At 44.7% G+C, this 21,713-nt stretch overlaps 4 protein-coding genes across 4 annotated transcripts; 2 read left to right on the top strand and 2 right to left on the bottom strand.

Annotated features, from left to right (window-relative positions):
* Positions 1 to 6,901: 6,901 nt before the first annotated feature.
* rib5 (Riboflavin synthase) lies at positions 6,902 to 7,674 on the top strand (the record flags this gene model as incomplete). The annotated part of the gene is made up of 2 exons (XM_036641372.1): positions 6,902 to 6,932; positions 7,010 to 7,674. The coding sequence occupies 2 exons, from the start codon at positions 6,902 to 6,904 to the stop codon at positions 7,672 to 7,674; spliced, it is 696 nt and encodes a 231-aa protein (XP_036493477.1).
* Positions 7,675 to 7,815: 141 nt separating this feature from the next.
* On the bottom strand, positions 7,816 to 9,579 carry MUS81 (Crossover junction endonuclease MUS81; the record flags this gene model as incomplete). The annotated part of the gene is made up of 1 exon (XM_036641371.1): positions 7,816 to 9,579. One exon carries the CDS (start codon positions 9,577 to 9,579, stop codon positions 7,816 to 7,818), a length of 1,764 nt encoding a protein of 587 aa, XP_036493476.1.
* Positions 9,580 to 10,584: 1,005 nt separating this feature from the next.
* Positions 10,585 to 12,256, top strand: AGM1 (Phosphoacetylglucosamine mutase; the record flags this gene model as incomplete). Its single annotated transcript, XM_036641370.1, has 2 exons — positions 10,585 to 11,343; positions 11,396 to 12,256. 2 exons carry the CDS (start codon positions 10,585 to 10,587, stop codon positions 12,254 to 12,256), a joined length of 1,620 nt encoding a protein of 539 aa, XP_036493479.1.
* A 1,527-nt stretch (positions 12,257 to 13,783) lies between these two features.
* CGCS363_v009520 (uncharacterized protein) lies at positions 13,784 to 17,221 on the bottom strand (the record flags this gene model as incomplete). The annotated part of the gene is made up of 2 exons (XM_036641369.1): positions 13,784 to 16,622; positions 16,755 to 17,221. 2 exons carry the CDS (start codon positions 17,219 to 17,221, stop codon positions 13,784 to 13,786), a joined length of 3,306 nt encoding a protein of 1,101 aa, XP_036493478.1.
* Between the last annotated feature and the right edge of the window lie 4,492 nt (positions 17,222 to 21,713).

The following is a 21,713-nucleotide window of genomic DNA, read 5'->3' as shown; positions in this document are numbered from 1 at the left end:
TCAGAGCTGACGATCAAGCGTTATAAGCAGATGGCGCCCCTCATTACTAAAGCTGATCATCCTGGGGGACAAAGGATACACTCTGTTGCGTTAATAGCGTCTACCCCCCCTTTTTACTGAAATTATATATATATAATCCCTATATATATATAAAAATTTGCTTAACACTATATAGATATTTATAGTATAGTAATTAACCTATTTTAATAGTTTTAATTAATCTATTTCTATTAAATTTTATTATTTAAAAGTATTATAATACTTCTTAAATACTACTATATAGCTTAATAACTAAATAATAACCTTTTTAAGTATTATTTATTACTTATTACTAATAATATATAGAAATAATAATATATATAATAATTAGTATAAGATATTACTAGAAATTCTTTTTAATACTCTACTTTATTATTAATTAAGATTATTATACTTATTAAAAAAGTTTATTAAGCTATTATTACTAAAGAAGCTATTAAAGAAATTATTAAAGAAATTATTATTATTAAAATTAAATTTAAAACTAATAATTTAGTAATAACTAAGTTTATATTATAAAGAAAATATATATTTATAACCTCTTTATTATTATAAAAAGCTCTAAAAATATCCTCTTACTAAAAAGTAATAATAATATAGAAGAAATAAAAAAAAAATCTACTATATATAATTTAACTTTAAAATATTTTACTTTTATTAATATTACTATTTTAATTAGATTTAACTTTAATTAATTTAACTTCTTATTAAACTACTTAATTTATAGATAATATACTTATAGTTTCTTATTATAGTACTAATAATATATTTATATTATTTTATAATATATTTAAAGAAGAGGATAATATAAATAATAAAAAACTAACTTTATTATAAATTTAAGTTATTTATAGTTTAATACTTAAAAGTAATAGTTTATTTATTCTTAATCTAACTATTAAAAGTATTATATATAATAGATTTAGTATTACTTTTATATTAGATATAAATAATAAAAACTAAGAAGTAAATAGTAATACTTAATTTAAAATAGAAGTAGTTTATTTATATATTATAAAAAAAGCTAATATTATTATTATTATTACTTAGAAAAAGCTTATTAATATATTTAAACTAATATTAATTTTTATTTAAGTTTATCTATTTACTAGAGGGGTTATTTAGCTAAGTATTTTATAAATTAATATTATTCTTTCTCTTAAATAAATTAAAAAAAGAAATAAAGTTTATTTTATTATTAAGTAATAATATAGTATTATATTAATCTTTAGTAATATAGTAATTAATATATAAATATTTTAAAATAATAATTAAATAAGTATTTTAGTTAATATATAAGAAGTAATTAATTATAAAACTAATAATTCTATAAATATTAAGTATTAAAAAAAAAGTATATATAGATAACTTCTCTATATATATATCTATTTAGAGTATTAAAAATATAAGAATAGTTTAAATAATAAGAAGTTTAATTAATACTATATATTAAACTAAAAATATTATAAAATTAAATCTTATTATATAGAGAAATAAATAAAAGCTATTATAACTAAATAAATTAATATTAATAATATAGAACTACTTAAAGAACTATTTAGTGAGATTTTTTATAATTAGTTTATAGAGGATTAAAAATATTAAAATAAGAGAAATAAGAATATTATTAAGGTTAATAATAACTAAGAGATAATAGTAATAATAAAAGAGAAAATTAAAAATATTATATTTCTATTATTAAAATTAAGATCTAGCTTAATTAATACTAATAATAATATTATTATTAATATATATAGTAATATAGAAATATTAAATTATTATCTTTAATATCTTAATTTATATATATAGCTACTACTATTAGTATTATTATTATTAATATATTAGCTATATATAAATATCTTATAATATTTATTACTAACTTTTTTATTATTAAATTTTCTAAATATTTATTAATTAAGTATTATATTTTTAATTTATTTATTCTTATTAATAGTATTAAATTTACTTTAAAAAGCTTTAAATTAAGTAGCTAGCTTTATTAAGTAGTTTATATCTATTTATAGTAAGTAATATAATATTAATAAAAGGTTTAAAAAGAAGTTATAGAAATTATAATTAATAAATAGTAGCTTATAAATAATTTATAAATTATTAGATATTTAGTTTACTAAATAGGGTTTTATTTAAGATCTTATTAAAAATATTAAGAACTTAATTAAATCTTTTATAAATAATAGCGTTTATTATAGAGGGTAGTTTAATACTTTCTTTAATATAATATCTTATTTTAAACTTTATTTAAACTATTAAAAGTTAGAAAGAAATATTTATATAAGAATATATATTAGATTATTAAGAGGGATAATAGTAATATTAGTTAAAAACTTTATAATATTAGTTTTAAATAAGTTAAAATTATTTTAATATATTAACACTTTAGTATTATATTAATTTATTAAATAAGAGATCTATAATGTATTAATTAAAATTAGTTAATATAGTAAGTATATATAGAGCTATTTATTATTAAATATAGCTAACTTTATAAGTATTTTAGAACTTTTTAGTTTTATTTTATTATTACTACTATTAGTATTATAGATACTATTTATATAGTTATAAATTAAATAAAATAAAATTAAGTAAAATAATAAAAATAATTAGATTAAAATCTTAAGTAATATATTATTAATAGAGATATATTACTTAGAAGAGGATAATAAAGAAGAGTAATATAGTAAGAGTAGTATAAAGTTTAACTATATATATAATTTTTTTATATAATATATTTAATTATAAAAAAGTCTATTTATAGCTATAGATTTAATACTACTATTCTATATATAAAAAAATAATAGAATTATTATTATTTTAGATCTATAAATAATATATTTTAGTTTATTTTAATATTAATTAAGAGTAGTTAAAGTCTCTAACTATAGTTAAAATCTCTAATTATAATAATATATTATTATTATAAATTATTATTATAAGTATTAATAATATATTTCAGCTATTATATAAGTAAAATTAATATATATATATAGTTATTAATAAAAATAATAGATAATAATATATTTTTTATATTTTAGTATACTTATAGCTAACTTTTTAGTAATCTTATTAGCTATAATTATAAATTTAATAATTAACTATTATATAATAATATAATTAAGATCTATTATATATAAATATATAATAAAAATTTAAATTACTTATTAATATTTAATATTAATAATAAATTCTCTTTTTTATAGTTTAATACTATTAAATATATACTCTATTTTATTAAAGTTAATAAATAAATAATAAAAATAGCCTTTAATTTAAAATAAATAATACTTAATCTTTATAGTATAGTTATATAAATATTCTATAAACTCCTAAGTATTATTCTTATTATTATTCTATTTTAAATATATTTTCTTAATATATTACTTTAGATTACTAAAATACTTTTTAATAAAGTTAAAGTTTAGTAAATATAGAAATAAAAACTTAAAATTAATACTTAATACTTAATATAAACTTTTAATTTTAAATATATAATAATAAAAGAAGTTATTTATAATAATAATAGAGTTTAGTTTTAGAAAATATTTATATTTTAAAATAAAATATTTTTATAACTAATAAAAGAACTTATTACTATTAGTTATATTATAATATATAGTTAAGTATAAGATATTACTTAATATAAAGGTTAATAAGATCTATATATAAGAGTTTTAAAACTAATTAATCTCTATAGTTTAAAATATAATAAACTTTTTTAGTATTTATTTAGTCCTCTATATCTTAATATCTTTATTAATACTAAATTTATTAATAAATATTAACTAGTTAGAGTAATATTATTATATATAGTATAAATATTTATATTATAGTTTATTATTTTACTAAGTAGTAATAATCTTAGATTTCTTATTTATTTAGCTTATTAAGTTTAACTATTAACTAATTATAGAATAATTAATCTAGATTTTAAAAGCTTTAAATAGAAAATCTTATATCTTTTTAAAAAATAGATTACTATAATATTATAGTAATTTAAGAAACTTTATATAATACTATATTTCTATTTTTTATTAACTTTAGTAGTATCTCTTATATCTTTATATTTTATTAATAATATTATATTATAATTTATATTATTAAATTATTTATTTAGTATAACTAATAATATTTACTAGTTTATAAGTTTTTTAGTTTTTAAATAGTAGTATTATTATAATTATTAATAGTTATAGATTTAATATTCTAAATATTATTATATTATTATTATTACTTAATATCTTTTTTAATATATCTAATATAATAAACTATAAATATATACTAATTAATAATAAACTATAAGTAATAAAATATAATCTATATAATAATAAACTTTTATTTAATATTATAAATAAGCTAAGCTATTAAGAGAGTTATTAATTTTATTAACTACTAAAATATTTACTCTAAAGAACTATATTAAACTTTTTAGTATATTTATATATTATTTAAAGTTATATAAACTATATACTAAATAGATATATAAAGTTATATAATAGGTTTTTTCTTTTATTCTTTAATAAATATTATTTTAATCTTTTATAATAAAAATAAACTTTTTATTAATTAAATAGTATAGAGATAAAGTAATTAGTTAAGTTAGTAATACCTTAATAAATAGATTAATTATTATAAAAATATAAAATATATATTTTATATCTCTATTATATAATTATATATTTAAATACTATTAAGACTATAGTAATTAATAGTAATTAAAATATTAGTAATAACTTTAATACGTTTTATGTATAATATAGAGAAATACGTGTTATAGCGTAAAATTAGCTTTTTTTTATGTTTTTGCATAAGTGGGGAAAAAAAAGGGGGGCGGACGCTGTCAACGCAACGGAGTGTAAGGGGGATGCTGGACAGCTTCACTGTTGGGGAAAACGACTTTCTTGTTCTTTCTCTGGTACAGATGTCATTTGACGACCTTCTGCTTCTGAAGTTGATGGCATCTGGGCGCGGGTTCGACGAAGACTTTGTCAAGGCAGTGACAAGAGAGCTTCTTTTGGCCGTGGACTTTCTACACGCTGAAGTTGACATCATACACACCCGTGGGTTGCTGTCTGAGTCTTGAGAAAGGACTACACACTGATTACCTCAGAAATTCATGCGACCAACTTATTTCTTGGAGTAGACGAACGCAGTGGAAACTTCCTCGAAGAGCTCGCAGAGGCAGAGTTCGCCTACCCAAGCTCACGAAGAATCGTTACTCCCGAACATACTGTCTACGCCTCCACGATCATGGATCCAAGGGAGGGACCGCTATTACTTTCGAGCTTCAGCCTCGCAAGATGTGGAGGCAGAAAGCTGGGGACTACTGAAATGCTCGAAATCTGCAGCCCGGAGGTCGTGTTGCGCACCGAATGGAGCTTTCCGATAGATATATGGAGTGTGGGACTCCTGGTAGGTTATTTCCGAAAGCTTCGGTACTTGATTCAATCGGTATTAACATCTGATGTTTACAGGCATGGAAGCTTTGTGGCATGGGTAGTTTGTTCACACCGCAGTACTAGCATGATTTGGACTCTGATGCCACGCATCTAGCTCAGATGATTGCCATACGCGGCCCACCCCCGGAAAGCCTTCTACGGAGATCCCAGAAAAGAAGCGCCCAATTTTGGGACGAGAAAGGTGCGTCATCCGCCAGATATGTCCACAAATTCTTGACATCTTGTTTGCTTTCTTGTCTTTGTCGAAGCTGCTGACATTCAATACTCCAACCCAGGAACATGGAAAGGGTTGGCCCCAATTCCAAATCAAACGTTGGAAAGCCTTATGGGACAGAATTTACAGGACAGTTCCGGTTTCTTGAAGTTTCTACGAAGAACTCTTACTTGGGTCCCAGAAGAGAGGGCTTTTGCGAGAGATCTTCTTGGAGACCCTTGGCTGCGAGGAGCACGTTCCCTAGCGTAGAGCTGCCAGACTCGAACGGATAGAAGGACAGAGAGAGAATGACTCATACGCTCCAATCAACTGATATTTTATTCATTTCCCGCTAGATTGTTGCTTGCCTCCGGGGGGGGGAAACGAAGGGCAGACTTCAAGAAGCCGACTTCAGCTTATGGCTGGGTATTTTGCAAACCTGTGATCAAAACTCGAATTTAGTGTGAATGAGCCATATCTGGCAGGATACCAACCAGATATTTATCTCATCAGATTCTGAAATGACGGAGCCACAGTCGGTTCACCCATACACGAATGAAACTTGCCCGGATACGACCGCTGCATAAGCTCACGTCACGGTGTTTATCGCCCGAGGCCCCTCGGGCATCATAACGCACCTACATCAGAAACACCTCAATACATCAGCTGCACTATCCAACGACAGAGTCGGTTGCATGTGTGATGATATCCCCATACCGCCGAAGCCGCGCGGGTAGATGCGCGAAGAAACCCACGAGACCCGAGCGCTGGCACCTGGGTTTGAGGAAGCTTAGTAATTCACATCAAGCCACCTAGAACGCCTGAGAAACCGGGAGACTTGGAGCAATGAGGCTGTTACTGAAGCCACATGTAGCGTCGATCTGAGAGGAATCAAATACTGACCTGAATCGCCTTTCAATCAATCGAACGAAGAGTAACTGGGAAGAAACATACAGGCATACCAGGGTTGTTGAGTGGTGACGGCTCTACACTGTAGGCGATGCCCCCGTTGCAGAAAGTGGGGTGTTTTTGGAGGGGTACCTAAGACTGCACCGGAAGCTCCGCAGAGCTTCCGAAGCTTCACTCAACACCTCATCTAACAAACAATCTGCTTGGTAATAAAGAACACATCCTCTCGACGCGCTTGAATCAAGCAGACATACCTAACACGATTGCAGCGCATAACAGTATCATCATGTTCACGGGCATTGTTGAAGAGATCGGAGGTCTGAATCCATCCCCTCACTTGTTGACTCACATATTCTCATCCCTCGACTCCCTCAGTCAACTAACACGCACCCAGTCGTCTCCGAGCTGAACCCGAACGATGAGACGGGCGGCACCTCCCTCAAAATCTCCCTACCGGAGACCTCCAATCTCCTCGCAGACTGCAACCTCGGCGACTCCATCGCCATCAATGGCGTCTGCCTGACGGTGACTCAGTTCGAGACCTCTCCGCCCTACTTCAAGGTCGGCGTCGCCCCCGAGACCCTCCGCATCACCAACCTGGGTTCTCTGGCGCAGGACTCGCGCGTCAACCTCGAGCGAGCCGTCCGCGCCGACACCCGTATGGGCGGCCACTTCGTCCAGGGACACGTCGACACCACCGCCACCATCCTGGCCGTCACGCCGGACGGTAACGCCTTGACTTTCCGCTTTGGACCACGTGATGCGGCTGTGTTGCGCTACATTGTCTACAAGGGCTATGTTGCGCTTGATGGCACCAGCTTGACTGTCACCAAGGTGAACGACGAGGAGGGTTGGTGGGAGGTTATGCTCATTAGCTACACCCAGGAGAAGGTCGTCGTCGCTGGCAAGAAGCCGGGCGACACAGTGAACGTCGAGGTCGACATGATGGCCAAGTACGCCGAGAAGAGCTTGGCGGGCTTCCTGAGTGGATCCGGAGGTGTCCCTCTCGAAAAGATGGTGGAACGTATCGTCGCTGCGGGACTGGGTGGAAAGTCTTGAGCGCTGATGTTTTGGTTCAAAAACACGTCTTGCTTCTATTTTCTTGCTTCTGAGAGCTAGCCATACGATAGCCATGACCCAACGTGCTTGATTTGTACAATGCTTGCGCAGTAAACTCCATCTAGTACTTCTTGAATGGCTTCACGCATCGCCCCAAACTTCTGCTAGTCGTTGGCTGACGGCTTTGGGTATTTTCTTACGACCCACGAGGTTAGGCAGTCCACTTATGACCATTTCCCGCTTTCTCTTGGTCCCCTGCTCGCCCGAGCCACACTCTTCAAACGCCTTTATCAAATCATGAGGTGTCTTCCACTTCTTCTGAATCTCTAGTGCCTTCTCCCCTGTAATGCCCCTTGTCGTCATGAGCATCTTAAGATATATGTCTCGTAATGTCATCATGTCGGACTTTGACGCGAGAGATGCGAATGCCGGGTACGTGATGTAGTAACCGGTCGATGGTTCTTTCTCACGAAGATGCTGGAGTAGCGGTAGGTAGTTCTGCGCGGTCAAGACTGTGGTGGGGATCACCAACAGGGGCTTTCGCTCATACATCTTCTTGAGCATGAATGTCATCCGCGTCAGATAGCGGATGGTGTCGTCCATCTTCTGTGTTTTCTTAAGAAAGTAGCCATTAACCACCTGGGTCGACGCTATTGAGGACTGAATCATCTCCTCGACCTTTTGAAAGTAACTAGAATCCATGGAAATCTCTTCGATGATGTAGATGACGTTTTTGACGCCGGACTTTCGCAAGCGAAATTTCTGTTCGTGGAAACGGCCGTCTTTGACGCTGCCGACCAAGTCGTCGAGCCGCTTGCGCTCAACAATCCAATCAAGGACAACTTCGTCTCCTTCTGCGCCATGGCGGGACAGGGCAGCCGGATCGTGACATTTTGCAATCCACTGGGCATCGCCAATTTCCAAAGCCCGCACCAGAGGTTTGACGCCCTTCTTGGTCAATTCTTCTTGCATATAGTCGCGGTCCTTCAGTGCTCGGACTTCGCGATTGTCCAGTGCCAAGTGAACTGTAAACGAGCCTGGGAGCAACCGGATTGGGGTGAATTTGGGCAGTGACGCATTGTCTGCAACGCCTGGGCCATTCGAAACGACCCCTTCATATTGTGATGAAGGCCTAGGCTGCTCAATCGGTTCAACAGAGGCAGAAGCCTGTCTCCCAATCTGGTTGAACACCGGATCCGGCCTGACGGATTCCGTGCGGGTGCTTGGTCCAGCAGCGATGTCATCTGCTTGCTCGCCCTCTGTTGTTTTCTTAATCCGCCTGGCAACATCCCAGCCATCGTCTGTAAGGGAGTAGCGTCTTTGCGGGCGGCCTTTTTCGCATACCAGGTCCTTGTCAATCAATGTCTTCATCGAGTTCCAGGCCGTGTAGAACTTGGTAGGATCACTCGGCGCGGTAAATGACGAATCGCAGTTTTCTTGGGCAAGTTCAATCAACTTCGTCTTGGTCATGCCGAGGGAGGCATCTTCGTCCAGGGTAGCGAGGGCCAGGATGAGAGCGTAAGGGCCTGAACGATATGTTGGGACGTATGGCTTGGCCTTACGTGCTTTCTTTGGTGGAGGAGCGGGCTCATCTTCTTCAGCGGCAGCGCCAAGAGATGCGCGGTCTTCCTTAGATAACCGAGGATTCTTGGGCATGGGAAGGCCGTTGGCTTCGCAGTGCTCCTTCAATTTGTCCGTAAGGCGAGACGACAGCTTGTCCCCAAAGCCTTTGAGCTGGACCAGCTGGCGTGGATGCTTGAAAGTGATGGGGCACGCCTTCAACGACTCGTAGGCATTCCTATAAGTTGTGACGCTCTTCATGCCTCGCTCTCTGGCGGTATCCAGCCACTCCTTGACCCAGTCAAGGAGCAGGGGGTTCGCATATTGCTCATGTTCGCCAGCCATGATGCTGACGTGATGGAGGAGTGCTGAGTCGTTCTAAGCGGGCCATCACCAAGGGCTGAGTGTCATCTGCAGCGTTGCCTGCATCATCTCTCGGTGTGAGAAATGCGAGAGGTTGTCCGGATGCAAACAAGGCCGGGAAGGAGAAAGTGCAAAGGAAAAGGGCCAAAGCCAGAAGGAAGTGCCGTGACGCGTTGACGCGAAGACATGTTCGGGGCTAATAGACTGCGTTCACGAAGACACGTGACTCGTATTAGATCTCTGCACTGACTGCCGGCTGATCTGAGTCCTTAGAAGGAGGAAGGAGGGGCTTCCAAAGGAGGGGCTCTCAGGTCTGACAACCCCACTCTTTCCATTGCGGCACTGTGGTTGCGGTGTGTTGTGGTTGGTACTGGTGCCGCATCCATCTGACTTGTTTGATTCCAGGTTGAGTGATTGCATCAGGGCGGGCAGGCAGTGTCAGCTGGCTGGCGAAGCCTGCCTACGTTGGCTCCCACCAGGTAGCAGCTACCTTCATATCCGTACTTACCTACCTTAGGTAAGGTAGGTAGGCACGTAGTAGGTAGGCAGGCAAGCTACGGATGCCTGCCTACCTACCCACCTACCTTACCTGAGGTACCTACCTAGGTAGGTAATGGCGGGGAGCTTTGTTGAAGCCGGGCACCCACTGTTGAGGTGAGGTGAGGAAGCGTGGGGAGAAGGGGGGCGTGGAGTGGCAGCCCAGGTGCAGCCCAGGTCTCAAGGAGAGAAAACACTGGAATGGCGGCCTCCACCTCACTAGCAACCCGTCACCGTCGCTGCTATTGTCGTCGTCGCCGTCGCCATCGCCGTCGTCGTCCTTGATCGTCGTCCTTGATCGTCGCCCTCTCCCCCCACTGTTTTCCGTCAACGTCCCTGGTGTATTCTTCCCCTGCTTTAATTCACTCTTTACGTCCCCAATCGCTCCCCGCTGTCACGTCGCCGTCGTCAATCGTCACTTCTAAACAATCACCACCACCACCACCCGCCATGGATGAGAAGATTATTGCCGCTTCGCAGAAGCACCCCATCGTCCCAAACCATACCTTCAAGTATGGCACTGCGGGGTTCCGGATGAAGGCCGATCTTTTGGATGGAGTCACCTTCCGCGTCGGCCTCCTCTCCGGCCTCCGCAGCCGCAAGCTTAACGGTCAGACCATTGGTGTCATGATTACGGCCAGCCACAACCCTGCCGCCGACAATGGTGTCAAGATTGTTGACCCTATGGGTGATATGCTTGAGCAGGAGTGGGAGTCGTATGCTACCAAGCTTGTGAACAGCTCATCTGACCAGGAGCTTGTCGAGAACTACAAAGCCCTGGCTGCCCAGCTGCGCATCGACCTCTCTTCTCCCGCCCGCGTTGTCTATGGTCGAGACACCCGCCCCTCGGGCCACAAGCTCGTCGCTGCCCTTGCCGACTCCTTCGAGGCCACCAACACCGAATACACCGACTACAAGATCCTCACCACTCCCCAGCTCCACTACCTCACCCGCTGCGTCAACACCGAGGGCACTCCTCAGTCCTACGGCGAGGTCAGCGAGCTTGGCTACTACAAGAAGTTTGCCGATGCTTTCGTCAAGGCCTTGAAGGGCCGCAAGGTTGACGGCCAGCTGACGGTTGACTGCTCCAACGGCGTCGGTGGTCCCAAGCTGGTCGAGTTCCTCAAGCACGTTCCCAAGGATGTCACTGGTTTTGACGTCAAGGTCGTCAACGATGACGTCCTCCGTCCCGAGGTTCTCAACCTCGACGTAAGTCCATGTATACCCAAATCATCACAACGGCATAGACTGACAGTTCCAGTGCGGAGCAGACTTTGTCAAGACCAAGCAACGCGCACCCGCTTCTCCCAAGCCCGTCCCGGGTGCTCGCTACTGCTCCTTCGATGGCGATGCCGACCGCCTGATCTACTACTACACCGACCCCGATACCGGTTTCTTCATGCTGGACGGCGACCGCATTTCGACTCTGGCTGCTTCTTTCATCGGCGATCTCGTCCGATCTGCTGGTCTGGAAAATGACCTTCGTATCGGTGTTGTTCAGACGGCCTATGCAAACGGTGCCAGCACCAACTACATTGAGAAGCATCTCGGATTGCCCGTCGTGTGCACACCTACCGGCGTCAAGCACTTGCACCACGCTGCTCTCAAGTTCGACATTGGCCCTTACTTCGAGGCCAACGGCCACGGCACTGTGCTCTTTAGCCAGGATGCCATGCGCGCTTTCCGTGAGACTAAGCCTCAGTCTCCTGCTCAGAAGGACGCTCTCGACACTCTTGCCGCTGTTGGCGATCTCATTAACCAAACCGTGGGCGATGCGCTCTCTGACATGTTGATGGTCGAGGTGATCCTTGCCCATAAGGGCTGGACTCTCAAGGACTGGGCCTCCACCTACTCGGATCTCCCCAACCGCCTCGTTCGCGTCGAGGTTGCCAACAAGGACGCCTTCCAGACGACCGACGCTGAGCGCCGTCTCAGCCATCCCGCAGGTGCCCAGGACGAGATCGATCAGTGTGTCAGAAAGTACACCAGCGCTCGTTCTTTTGCTCGTGCCAGCGGTACAGAGAACGCTTGCCGCGTGTACGCAGAGGCAGCCACTCGATCCGAGGCTGACGAACTTGCCAACAAGGTCGCGGGTATTGTGAAGCAGTACGGTGGCTTGTAGGCAGGGTATCCCAAACTGCTGAACGATAAACGACGACATATCAGTTATAGCGATGAATAAGATGACAAATGGGTTTCTTCCAAGATGGGAAAAAGTTGGCGTGGTTTATTTGGACGTTAGAATCGGCAGGGCTAAGTAAAAAAAAGTACGAAATTCGTACGAGATTTTCCTGGGTGAGTCCCCAGGCGGCATTTGCAAACATCGGCGTCCTAGTCCCCGTCGTCGTCGTCATCGCTGTTGTCGCTGGTGATGTTATCCATCGTTCCTCGTCGTCGTCGTCTTTAGCCCTTGTTGACGTCCCTAATATTGTCGCTGTGCATATCATTCGACATTATTCTTTGCTTTTCTTGCCATCCAGACACTCTCCTCCATGATGCTGGAGCTGCTGCAATAAACGTGACATCCCTCGACAGTCGGTTGAAAGCGTGATCTGCAGTGGTGTTGGGGACTCCCCTGTCGCTCACATCGTTCCAAGCCGGGTCTGACAAGAGCTTCTCTGCGGCCCGTCCGAAAGAAGAGTGTGGGTGGTTTGTGTGTGGGTGTGGGTGGGTGTGTTTCCGACCCCTGAATCAGATCAGGTCGATCTCGGAGCTGAGGACGACCATGTCCAACTTTGGTAGGGCTTCCAGAAGCTCTTTAGCATTCGTCTCTTCTCCTTTCCCGCAATAATGGGCTAGCACACGCGCCGCAATTTCAGGTCACAGATTTGAACAAATCTTCTCAAATCTTCTCATGCAAAGCGGGCATTGAGAGCTCACACACTTAGCATGTAGGCAAGGTGGTATTGGCGGCGTGGTTCAAGTCGTCAATTCTTCTGTATCATACAGGTCCTCGCTGTTCACCAACTCTTCTTGACGCTTGTCCCTCGTCCTTCTCCTCCCCTACCCGTCCTTCTCTTTGAATACATGTCCCTCAATACTTTTTGTGCTTTATACAATCTTACCCACGGAAGCAAGCCAGGAGCCCACACAGAGGCCGGACTGCCAAACAGCCAACAGGGAAGAAACAAAAACTAGATAATACATTACGCAAACACTTTGGTGCTTGTCCGCCCAGTAAATATATGAGGTATAAAGAATCTGCAGTCTGGCAGATGGGTAACAAAAAATCATGTACTGTAGTTGTTCGGCCGTCAAGGGTAGGTGGTGGTCGAGGCACAGGGAAGAACCAGTTAGTTGCTCACCAGTACGCTGTGTCGCCCCTTCCCGGAAATGGATGATGTTCTCATGTGCAGAGACGTAAATCCAAGTATTAAAAAATGAATCGCATGCGCCCTTCGCTTTCCCAATGCATGGTTTGCTGGCTTTAATAGACCGGCGCCGCCACCAATGCGGTGGTCTGTACTTCAAAAAATGACAATTGTATGTGCTGACTGTTGGCGAAGGCGTCCGTAGTTGAGGGGCTGACCTGGCCCAGGTGCTCAGTCTGAAACGAGGCGCGCCGCATGCTGGTGACGGGTATACGAGGCTGTGTTATGCCGTGGCACAAACCCCTATTCGAGCAGGCGAACTCCATCGTTTAAAGTCTTCAAGCGTTGCCGCTGAGAGACTTAAAGCGGTCTTCGAAAGACTTCAGCTTCTCCTTCTCCAATTCTTGCTGGATGCGTCTGGTCTCGCGCCTCGCGGCCTCACGCTCTTCTTGTAAGGTCAGTACCTCGATTTGCGCCGTACTCATCCGGGCTATGACGTCCTGCATCTCAGAATCGGCATTCGTCAACGCTGTCTCCAGCTCCACAACCTTGACACGCAGCCTTTCAATCTGGGTCTCGTCTTCGACAGATTGCTTAGGCATGGAGCGTGGCGACCGGGGGAAGAGAGGGGAGGGCAGAGGGCTTAGGCCGGACTTGCGAGAAGTTCGTAGGCCGTTGCCGGCAGGCGAAGGGCTCATACGACGAAGCTGAGCGTTTTGCGCATCCTTCAACTCCCTGAGCTGTTCCTCATGTCGAGTGACACGTTCTTCAGACGCAGTCTGAGCAGCTTGCAATTGCTCTTCAAGGTTCTTGAGGCGGCTTTGGAGGCGTGTGATGCGGTCTGCGTTAGCCTTGCGGTCCGCATCTCCACGAGCCACTGCCTCTGCCAGACGCTGGCGGAGCTCTGAGTTCAGAGACAACTGCTTCTGGACTTGGGTAGCGAGCTCCTCTACCCGTTGAGCGGAGACGCGAAGCTCATCCGCAAGTGCGCGCTCGCTCTCGAGATGGGCTACTTCGCTGCTGGCGAGGCTTTCTAATTGATCCTTGTATGCAGAAGCTTCATCCTTTGCAGCATCGCGTTCGAAAACTGCCGAAGAAAGAGACTGCTCAAGCCTCTGAATGGCGAGCTGAGTCGACTCGTCTTGACTGATCAAGGGGCCGTTGGCTTCTAGTTCCCTGATCTTGTCGAGGGACTCTTTGTACGCAAGCTGTAGGTCCTTGAAGGCTGCCTCAAGTGACTCTGACGTAACAGGCGCAGAAAGGGCCGAGTGGTCGACGCTGGACCGAGCCATTGAAGGCGGGATGAGAATGTCCTTCTCCTTGAGCAAGCCACGCAGCACAGCAACTTCCTCTTCGGCGCGATCGAGATCCATCTTAAGGCCGGCAAGACCCTTCTCGACTTGCCACTTTTGCTCGGCCGCTTCCTCAGCGCGCCGGCGCAACACATTGACCTCTACGCGCAGATTGGAGATGTCCTTCTCGAAGCCCGCCTTTCGCGGCGAGGTGGACATGAGACGATCGCGCTCGACCTCCAGTGTTTTGATCTTTTTCTCGTTCTCTCGGTTCTGGAACTCTTGTCTCTCGAGCAAGCTCTTCAAGGCGTTATGGAGAGCGTCCCTCTGGGCCTCTACGTCTTTTAGACGCTCAGACAGCTGCTCACGGGACTCGGTGACTCCAGACTTAACAGTATTCGACCGGGTCAGACCCTTGGGGGCCTTTTGGAGCGTGAAGGGGGATGCTGCTGTGACGGAGCTCGATCTGGACAGTCGAGGGGCGGAGCGAATGGTGGAGCTCCTAGACCGTGTTTCTTCCTGGGCTGGCTGGCCGGTGGCCTTCAGTGTCTTGTTTTCTTGCTTCAGAGCTTCCAACTCCTGCTGCATCTTCGACGATTCGTAAGTCAAGTTGGCGTACTCGGACGCCTCTGCCTCGAGGCCCTCCAGCTGGGCCTTTAACTGTGGCACGATCTCGTCTCGGAGGTTGTCGCGCTCGTTGGTGGCACTTTGGAGCTCAACCTTGAGCACGGAGAGCAGGTCTTCAAAGTTAGACTTGACCTGAACCTCTTCGCCTAGTCGGCGTCGCAAGTCCTCGCAAGTATTCTCCAACTCCTTGAGGCGGTTGTTGGTATCCTCGCTGTTGATTTGAGCAACGTCGACCTGAGATGCCTTTTCGGCTAGCTCCTTGATCTGCTGATCAAGCTCGTTCCTGCGCGTGCGTTCCTCCTGCAACTTGTTGGTCAACTCCAGGCGCATAGACGCTTTTTCTTGTTCAGCGCGTCTCTGGACCTTTTCAATCTCCTCCTTGTTTTGGTCATATTCACTAAACTTGGCGGAGCTGTAACCTGAGTCGGAAAAGTAGTCACTGGTTCGCTTGCCGGGAGCTTGAGGGTTGTTGATCTCGGATTGTAGTCGGTCAACCAAATCTTCGAGATCCATCTCGCGCCGGATGGACGAGGCCAGCTCGGCGCTGATGGCCTTCAGCTCATCCTCCATCTCTTCGATTTGAATCGATGGTGCTAGGGAGGAATAAGGTGGTGTTTGCAAGTGTGATTCGCAATAGCCAAGGGCGTTTGTGGGTGTAGCATTCCTCTTTGAGGGTTCTGGCAGAAGTGAGGGCACTCCGGTTGTGAGAGGAGTGTCATCTGTCAGAGTGGCACGTCGTGGTGATGCGAAGGGTGATGAAAGAGACGAGAACTCGGTTGTCGATGGTGACGGCGATCCTCCCCAACCAAAGAAGTTGGCAAGCTTGGAGGAGCCGGGTGACTTAGGCAACGGCTTGTTGATCGATGGTGTCGGAGTCGCTGAGGTTGATGGAGTTATAGACAGAGGCGCGTCGAGCACTGTTGTGACTGTCTGTGATGAATCTTGTCGATTCAGCGAAAGATTCAGATGAGGAGGGGTAGGTTTGGTAGCGGGTAAGGACATGATAGAGTTCTCATTAGTGTTGTGACTGTAGGTTGACTCGGAATCTTCGTCCGTGTCCTCCTCCTCCTCTTCGATGATCGGGTGAGGTATCGCTTTCGGCAACCTCGGGGAGAAGGTTGGGGTGACGTCGGCGGTCAGGTAGGCAGCTTCTGACAGGCCGTCTGAAGGTTTTGTTTGAGGAGCTGCAAGGTTGGTGCTTGGGATGTTTCGCGAGGCAAAGTGAGCCGCGTCGTCTGAGATGTCGGCAGGTGGGGGACTGTTTGCGGAAAGACAGTGTCTGGTTAGCCAGAGCTGAGGGAGGTTGTCTTCAGGCAGGCAATGACCCGGCAATGACAGAGCGATGTTGGACGAAGGTCGGCAAAGAGAAGAAGAGGCAGGAAAGACTCACGGCTTGTCAAGCTTCTGATGAGCGGCGGGAGGCGCAAACAGAGGTCGTACGTCCTCTGAGGGATACTCGTACAAAGTAGGGCTGTCGACGGAATAAGACCGCGAGAAACGTGTCTCGGGCATGGGCAAGTCACCGGGTGACAGAATAGCTGGGCTACTGGAACCGGAGCCGTAGCTAGCAGCTATCTGGGAGGCGGTAGAAGAAAGAGGCTTGCGCTTGAAGGCCTTGGCGGTATTGAAGGTGGGCGTTATGACAGCGACGGGAAGGGTCTGCGATCTGGTGCGGCCGGGTGAGGGCGAAGGGGAGGTTGCAGTGTGGTGGGAATCGCGGTAGGGTGGTCGGCCCCGTGGTACATCAGATGAAGCGTTGAGAGTATCAGAATTGGAAGGGAGTCCCACGGCAAGGTTTTGGCGTTCGAGTGAAAGGTCGAGACGGGCGGGACGGGGATGGGGATCGCGTTGAGCCATGGCTTTTGTCGACATCTGAGCGGATGTGGCTTTCTCTATGAATGGTTGTTATCTCGCAGGGAGAAGGAGAGAGATTGGAACCATGGGCTGAACCTGAACCTGAACCAGAGCCGACGAGAGATGATCATGTCCAAGTCCACGCTCCATTGGAAAAGGACGGCACAATAAGAGGAAATGGGACTTGTATTGGGGGGGCAATTGAGAGGCAGAGGATCAAAGAGGGCATAGGGTGGGATTGGAAACGGCGACTGGTCGAAAAGGGGCCATGTTCGCGCGCAAGGACCCTTGGAGATGGAGGAGTGGAGAGGTCGTCGTAGCGCCCAGGTGGCCTCGCCCTCCACTACCTTACCTACCCACGGTGCCGCCCCCCGGTGCCTGGCTCTTTTTTGGCGCCATTTCCCGTTTTGGCGCTTTGGTGTGGGTGTCCCAGCAATTGGATGGAACGGTGCCTGGAACCATTTCCTAACTGCTGCGTCCATAATCCATATTTGTACCTACGGCGTGCGCGGTACCGTAGCAATGGGCGATGCGCCTGTATTCGTACACAGGCTGCACGCAGGTGCGTTTTTGTGCGAGTACCTGACATGCATGATACGACGGATGCCGGGGCCGAAACAGCTCGGAGGTGTGATTTGTCGCCAATGTCGATTGATGAGAATGAGAGGGTGATCTGAGAGCATCTGTAGGAGGAATTAAGGAAAAGATCCGGCGGGAGGCAGCCGCCGGATAGTAGCCGACGGAAAGAATGCTACTGGATGTGCAAAGGCATTGTGTCAATGTCAACAACGAACGGATATGTTCTCCATGGTTTGCAGCAGAGAACTCTTTTTTTCCCTCCCGTCCCCCAGGCCCAGAGACATGGCCTGGCCGCCATCCAAACGAGAGATGGAAGACGGGAGCTTGGTGCAGCAAGGAGCCCGGCGGTACCTTGCAGAGGGCTTGCTAGGTTCCCTGCTGGCGGCAGGGGTGAGACAACCGTTTTTCGACGAATTCGAGCTGGTGCAATTTTAGTGTGTGGGGCTGCCCCCATCCAATCAGCCGACGTCCTTACTACTGCATAGTACGTATTACTTAGTAGGACTTCCACTTCCACCTTCCATCTCTGTTCACCTCAGGCTTCACCAGGAACTGTGAAGGTTCGCCCACCATGCATTATCCCGTCTGCAGTCCAGAGCGCGCGCCTCCATATCGCCCTGCCGTGTTTCCCGCCAGTTCCTTAGGTCCTGCTGATAGATAGCCTCTTGCTTTGCTTTGCATTGCCGCCGTCTGTCCAACTTTGATTTGGTCTCCTCACCCTCCCTCAGGCACAGATGACACCTGCGAGGTCCGTCCCTGCCTGACCTCCATGTGCCCGTCCACAACCTCACGGCAGCAACCTCAGAATACCTCAGCTTCCCTACCTATACCATCGGAGCTTCCATGCATCCATCGTACCTGTATTCTACGGCGTCTACCGTCCAGTCTCCCAGAAGTCGTGGCTTTCATTCTGCAGGCATGCATGCATGCATGACTTTGGTCTCTGACCAAGATATGATGAAGCCATCTCACCAACGTTATGCTTCCGTCTCTGCTGATGGCTTCATGCTCCACCACTGCTGACCACCACGACCGACGCCCGGCTCTGGGGAAAGCTGTCATCTGCCAGAAGCCACATGCCATCCCGCCGCCGTGTCCGTCTTTTCTTTCGTCGACTCGTCTCGCGTTTCGTTCCGTGACCCGACACAGAGACAAGAAAGCCAAAATAGCGACTACGATATTGACCAGGAAACTTAGCCTTTCCCAGCTAAAACACCGGCAGCCAGCCCGAACTCGTTGCCACCTCACCTCGCCGAAGCCGCACCGAACAAACAAAAAACTACCTTAGTTGGCCTTGGCTTTTTTTCTGCCAATGTTTCGTGCGTGTTGTCGAAACATTGACACCATCATACGCCATGACAGCTGCAACTCTCTCTCTCTCTCCCTCTACAGCCCACGCAGCCGCGGCCTCACGCGGTAGTTCCCTACCTCGAAGGTTCAATCCCTTCCTGGCGTTCCCCGTAACCTCCACCACCAACAGGGAACACACACAGACAACATCATGCTACCCACCAATTTCATGCCCAGTCGTCTGGGCATCGAATTCTGCTCCCCATCGAAAGCCAACGTCGGCAACCCCTTGCGTGAACTCCATTTCAGCTCAACCCAACTCAACCGAACCCAGCGACTAGCTCTCGGTTCTCGATGCACTGACGCCGATTCCGATTCGGTCGAACGCATACCATACAACACTCACTGTGCTACGAAGTTTGCTTTCCCGAACACTGATAGAATTTGTCTCCAGACTCTGGCCAAACAGTCACGTTGCAACGTCAACGCATATGTTGCCCAAAGGACTTGAAAACCCCAAGCCTCTCTCATGAGCATGCCTAATATGGAATAGGGGCCTCAGCTCCAACATCACATAGCGTTCAAACATTCTGCCGAAACCAACCCTCTGGGCGATACGCCTGCGCCCGCGACCTGACTGAGCAGCCGCTCGACTGTTGACAGTCACGCAGCACTCTTCGCCGATCTCCCTCCAGCCAGGCGACTAAAGTTGTTTCCATTGTTTAGCGTCGACGGCAAAAGCAATGGAACTCTGAGCCTGGTGCCAAAATGAACGACAATTGGCTGGCCTATCGACCCCAAGATCTCGTCAATTCCACTCGATCATCCCCCACAGCCTGTGGATGCATCGTGAATTCGTGATTGGACTTTGCACCGATGCGCTCCCCTGAAGCGGCTGTGCTCGCAATCTCTTCATTGGCCCTCGGTCAGGAACCATCACGTCCAAAAGTAGAATAGCGTCAGGGACAGACACCCTGATATGTGCCCACCCCTGACCGGAGCAATGTCGACTCGTGCGCCTCGGAAGATCACTTGCTTTTTCGATCAACCGGGGGCGCATCATAATTGCTGGTGCGTCTGGGCCAGACGCAGACCCAATCGTTACCGATGTTCCCATCAATTGCGGCGGCAATGTTGTGCAAGTGATCATTTTGAAAAAGAAAAGTCTACGGAGCCGACGTCACTCAACACTTGAGAACTAATAACATTCTCCATCCGTGAACGAACCGCTTAAGCCTCTCATGCGTGCGGTGCCAGACGACAAAACATCCGAAAAGAACGCGTATTCGTAGTCGGCAGTAAGGCGGCTGCATCTCAGTTGGGTGGTGCTACATACGATGCAGACAATGTGCATCTGGTTCCAATTCGGACGGTCTTGCTTCGAACAGCAAGGGATTGTAATTACCATCTCCGCGATGGGTGGACATTAGACAAGAACGGCTGCTTTTGGTTGAGGATCATCGGACATCTTCATCCGGGGTGGCTATTGGCAGGCAATGATCAGCGTGGCGATGCTAAATCCCTGCTCTTGTCATCTGGCGTGGCTTTGGCGGGGGTGGTTATTCAACGCCGCAATTTCATCTCCCACAATGTCGGTCGATGAATGACCTCCGCAAATGAACACTGGCTCCTATCATGTTAGCGATTATTTGGGGACGCCACTCTGCCTTCTAGGCGCCCGTGTCATTTAACCCTATGTACGGATACGTATGTACCACGAACAAACTGTGGGCAGACGGCACTCCGCCGCAACCCGAGCGGCTCATCGGGAATTGATGGGTTCCAGACATAAATCCGTCAATGTTCCGCTTTCATGCGGCGGCTCCCACCCGTATTCGGCTGTCCGAAGCCATCGCACCCGGACCATATTTTCCACTACCCTCTCCCCGGGCCCCTTTCCGGCGCGTGACACCGGACGTGGCGCCGCTACCGCCGGCGCCGAAAAGTTGTGGAGCTGTTTCTACTTTCGGCTCTCCTCGTGCGTTTTCTGAAGAGGTTTTTTGTCGTAACAATCGTGACCACAACTCTCCCAGCGCGTCTCGTCGAGCGCGAGAAATGCCATGCAGATGAACTTGTGTCAGGCATCCCACAGCAGCTTCTTTCCTCATGCGGGGCTTATGATGTGACACTCTAATCCATCATCCGTTGCCCACCGCCGTCAGTGTATCTAGGTGAGCTACATCGAGTATGATAAATCGTCTTGGCTAAAGGAACCCCTCTTGACTCGAAAGTCTTCTAAGAAGAGCTTTCTTGCAGCGCCTCCGCTGGGATGACGCACCGCTGCGCTTCACTCGCCAGCTGTGGAAGTAATACTTTTGCTCACCGGGGGAGCTGGGGTGGTAGATGCCATGTCCCTCTTAACAAGTTTACTCCCAAGATTTCACAGCTACTACGGACTCAATTTCTGGTTTGAACAGTTTGAAATTTGTACAGACTAAGAAATCATTGGCCTACATAAAAAATAAACAAGTCCCAGAGGTATGATTGCCCAACCATAAAACAAAAGGGCGTAACGCGGCCACTGACTTTAGTTATACCGACCGACACCCCATAGCATGCAAAATAAGTACGCCTACACCACCCAATTCACATAACTACCCATTCATTGCACCTTCATACTGCCCCT

Source organism: Colletotrichum siamense (assembly GCF_013390195.1).
Source record: "Colletotrichum siamense strain Cg363 chromosome Unknown KSG_Cg363_contig06, whole genome shotgun sequence".
Classification (NCBI taxonomy): Eukaryota; Fungi; Ascomycota; class Sordariomycetes; order Glomerellales; family Glomerellaceae; genus Colletotrichum; species Colletotrichum siamense.
This window is presented reverse-complemented; position numbering and strand designations above follow the sequence as displayed.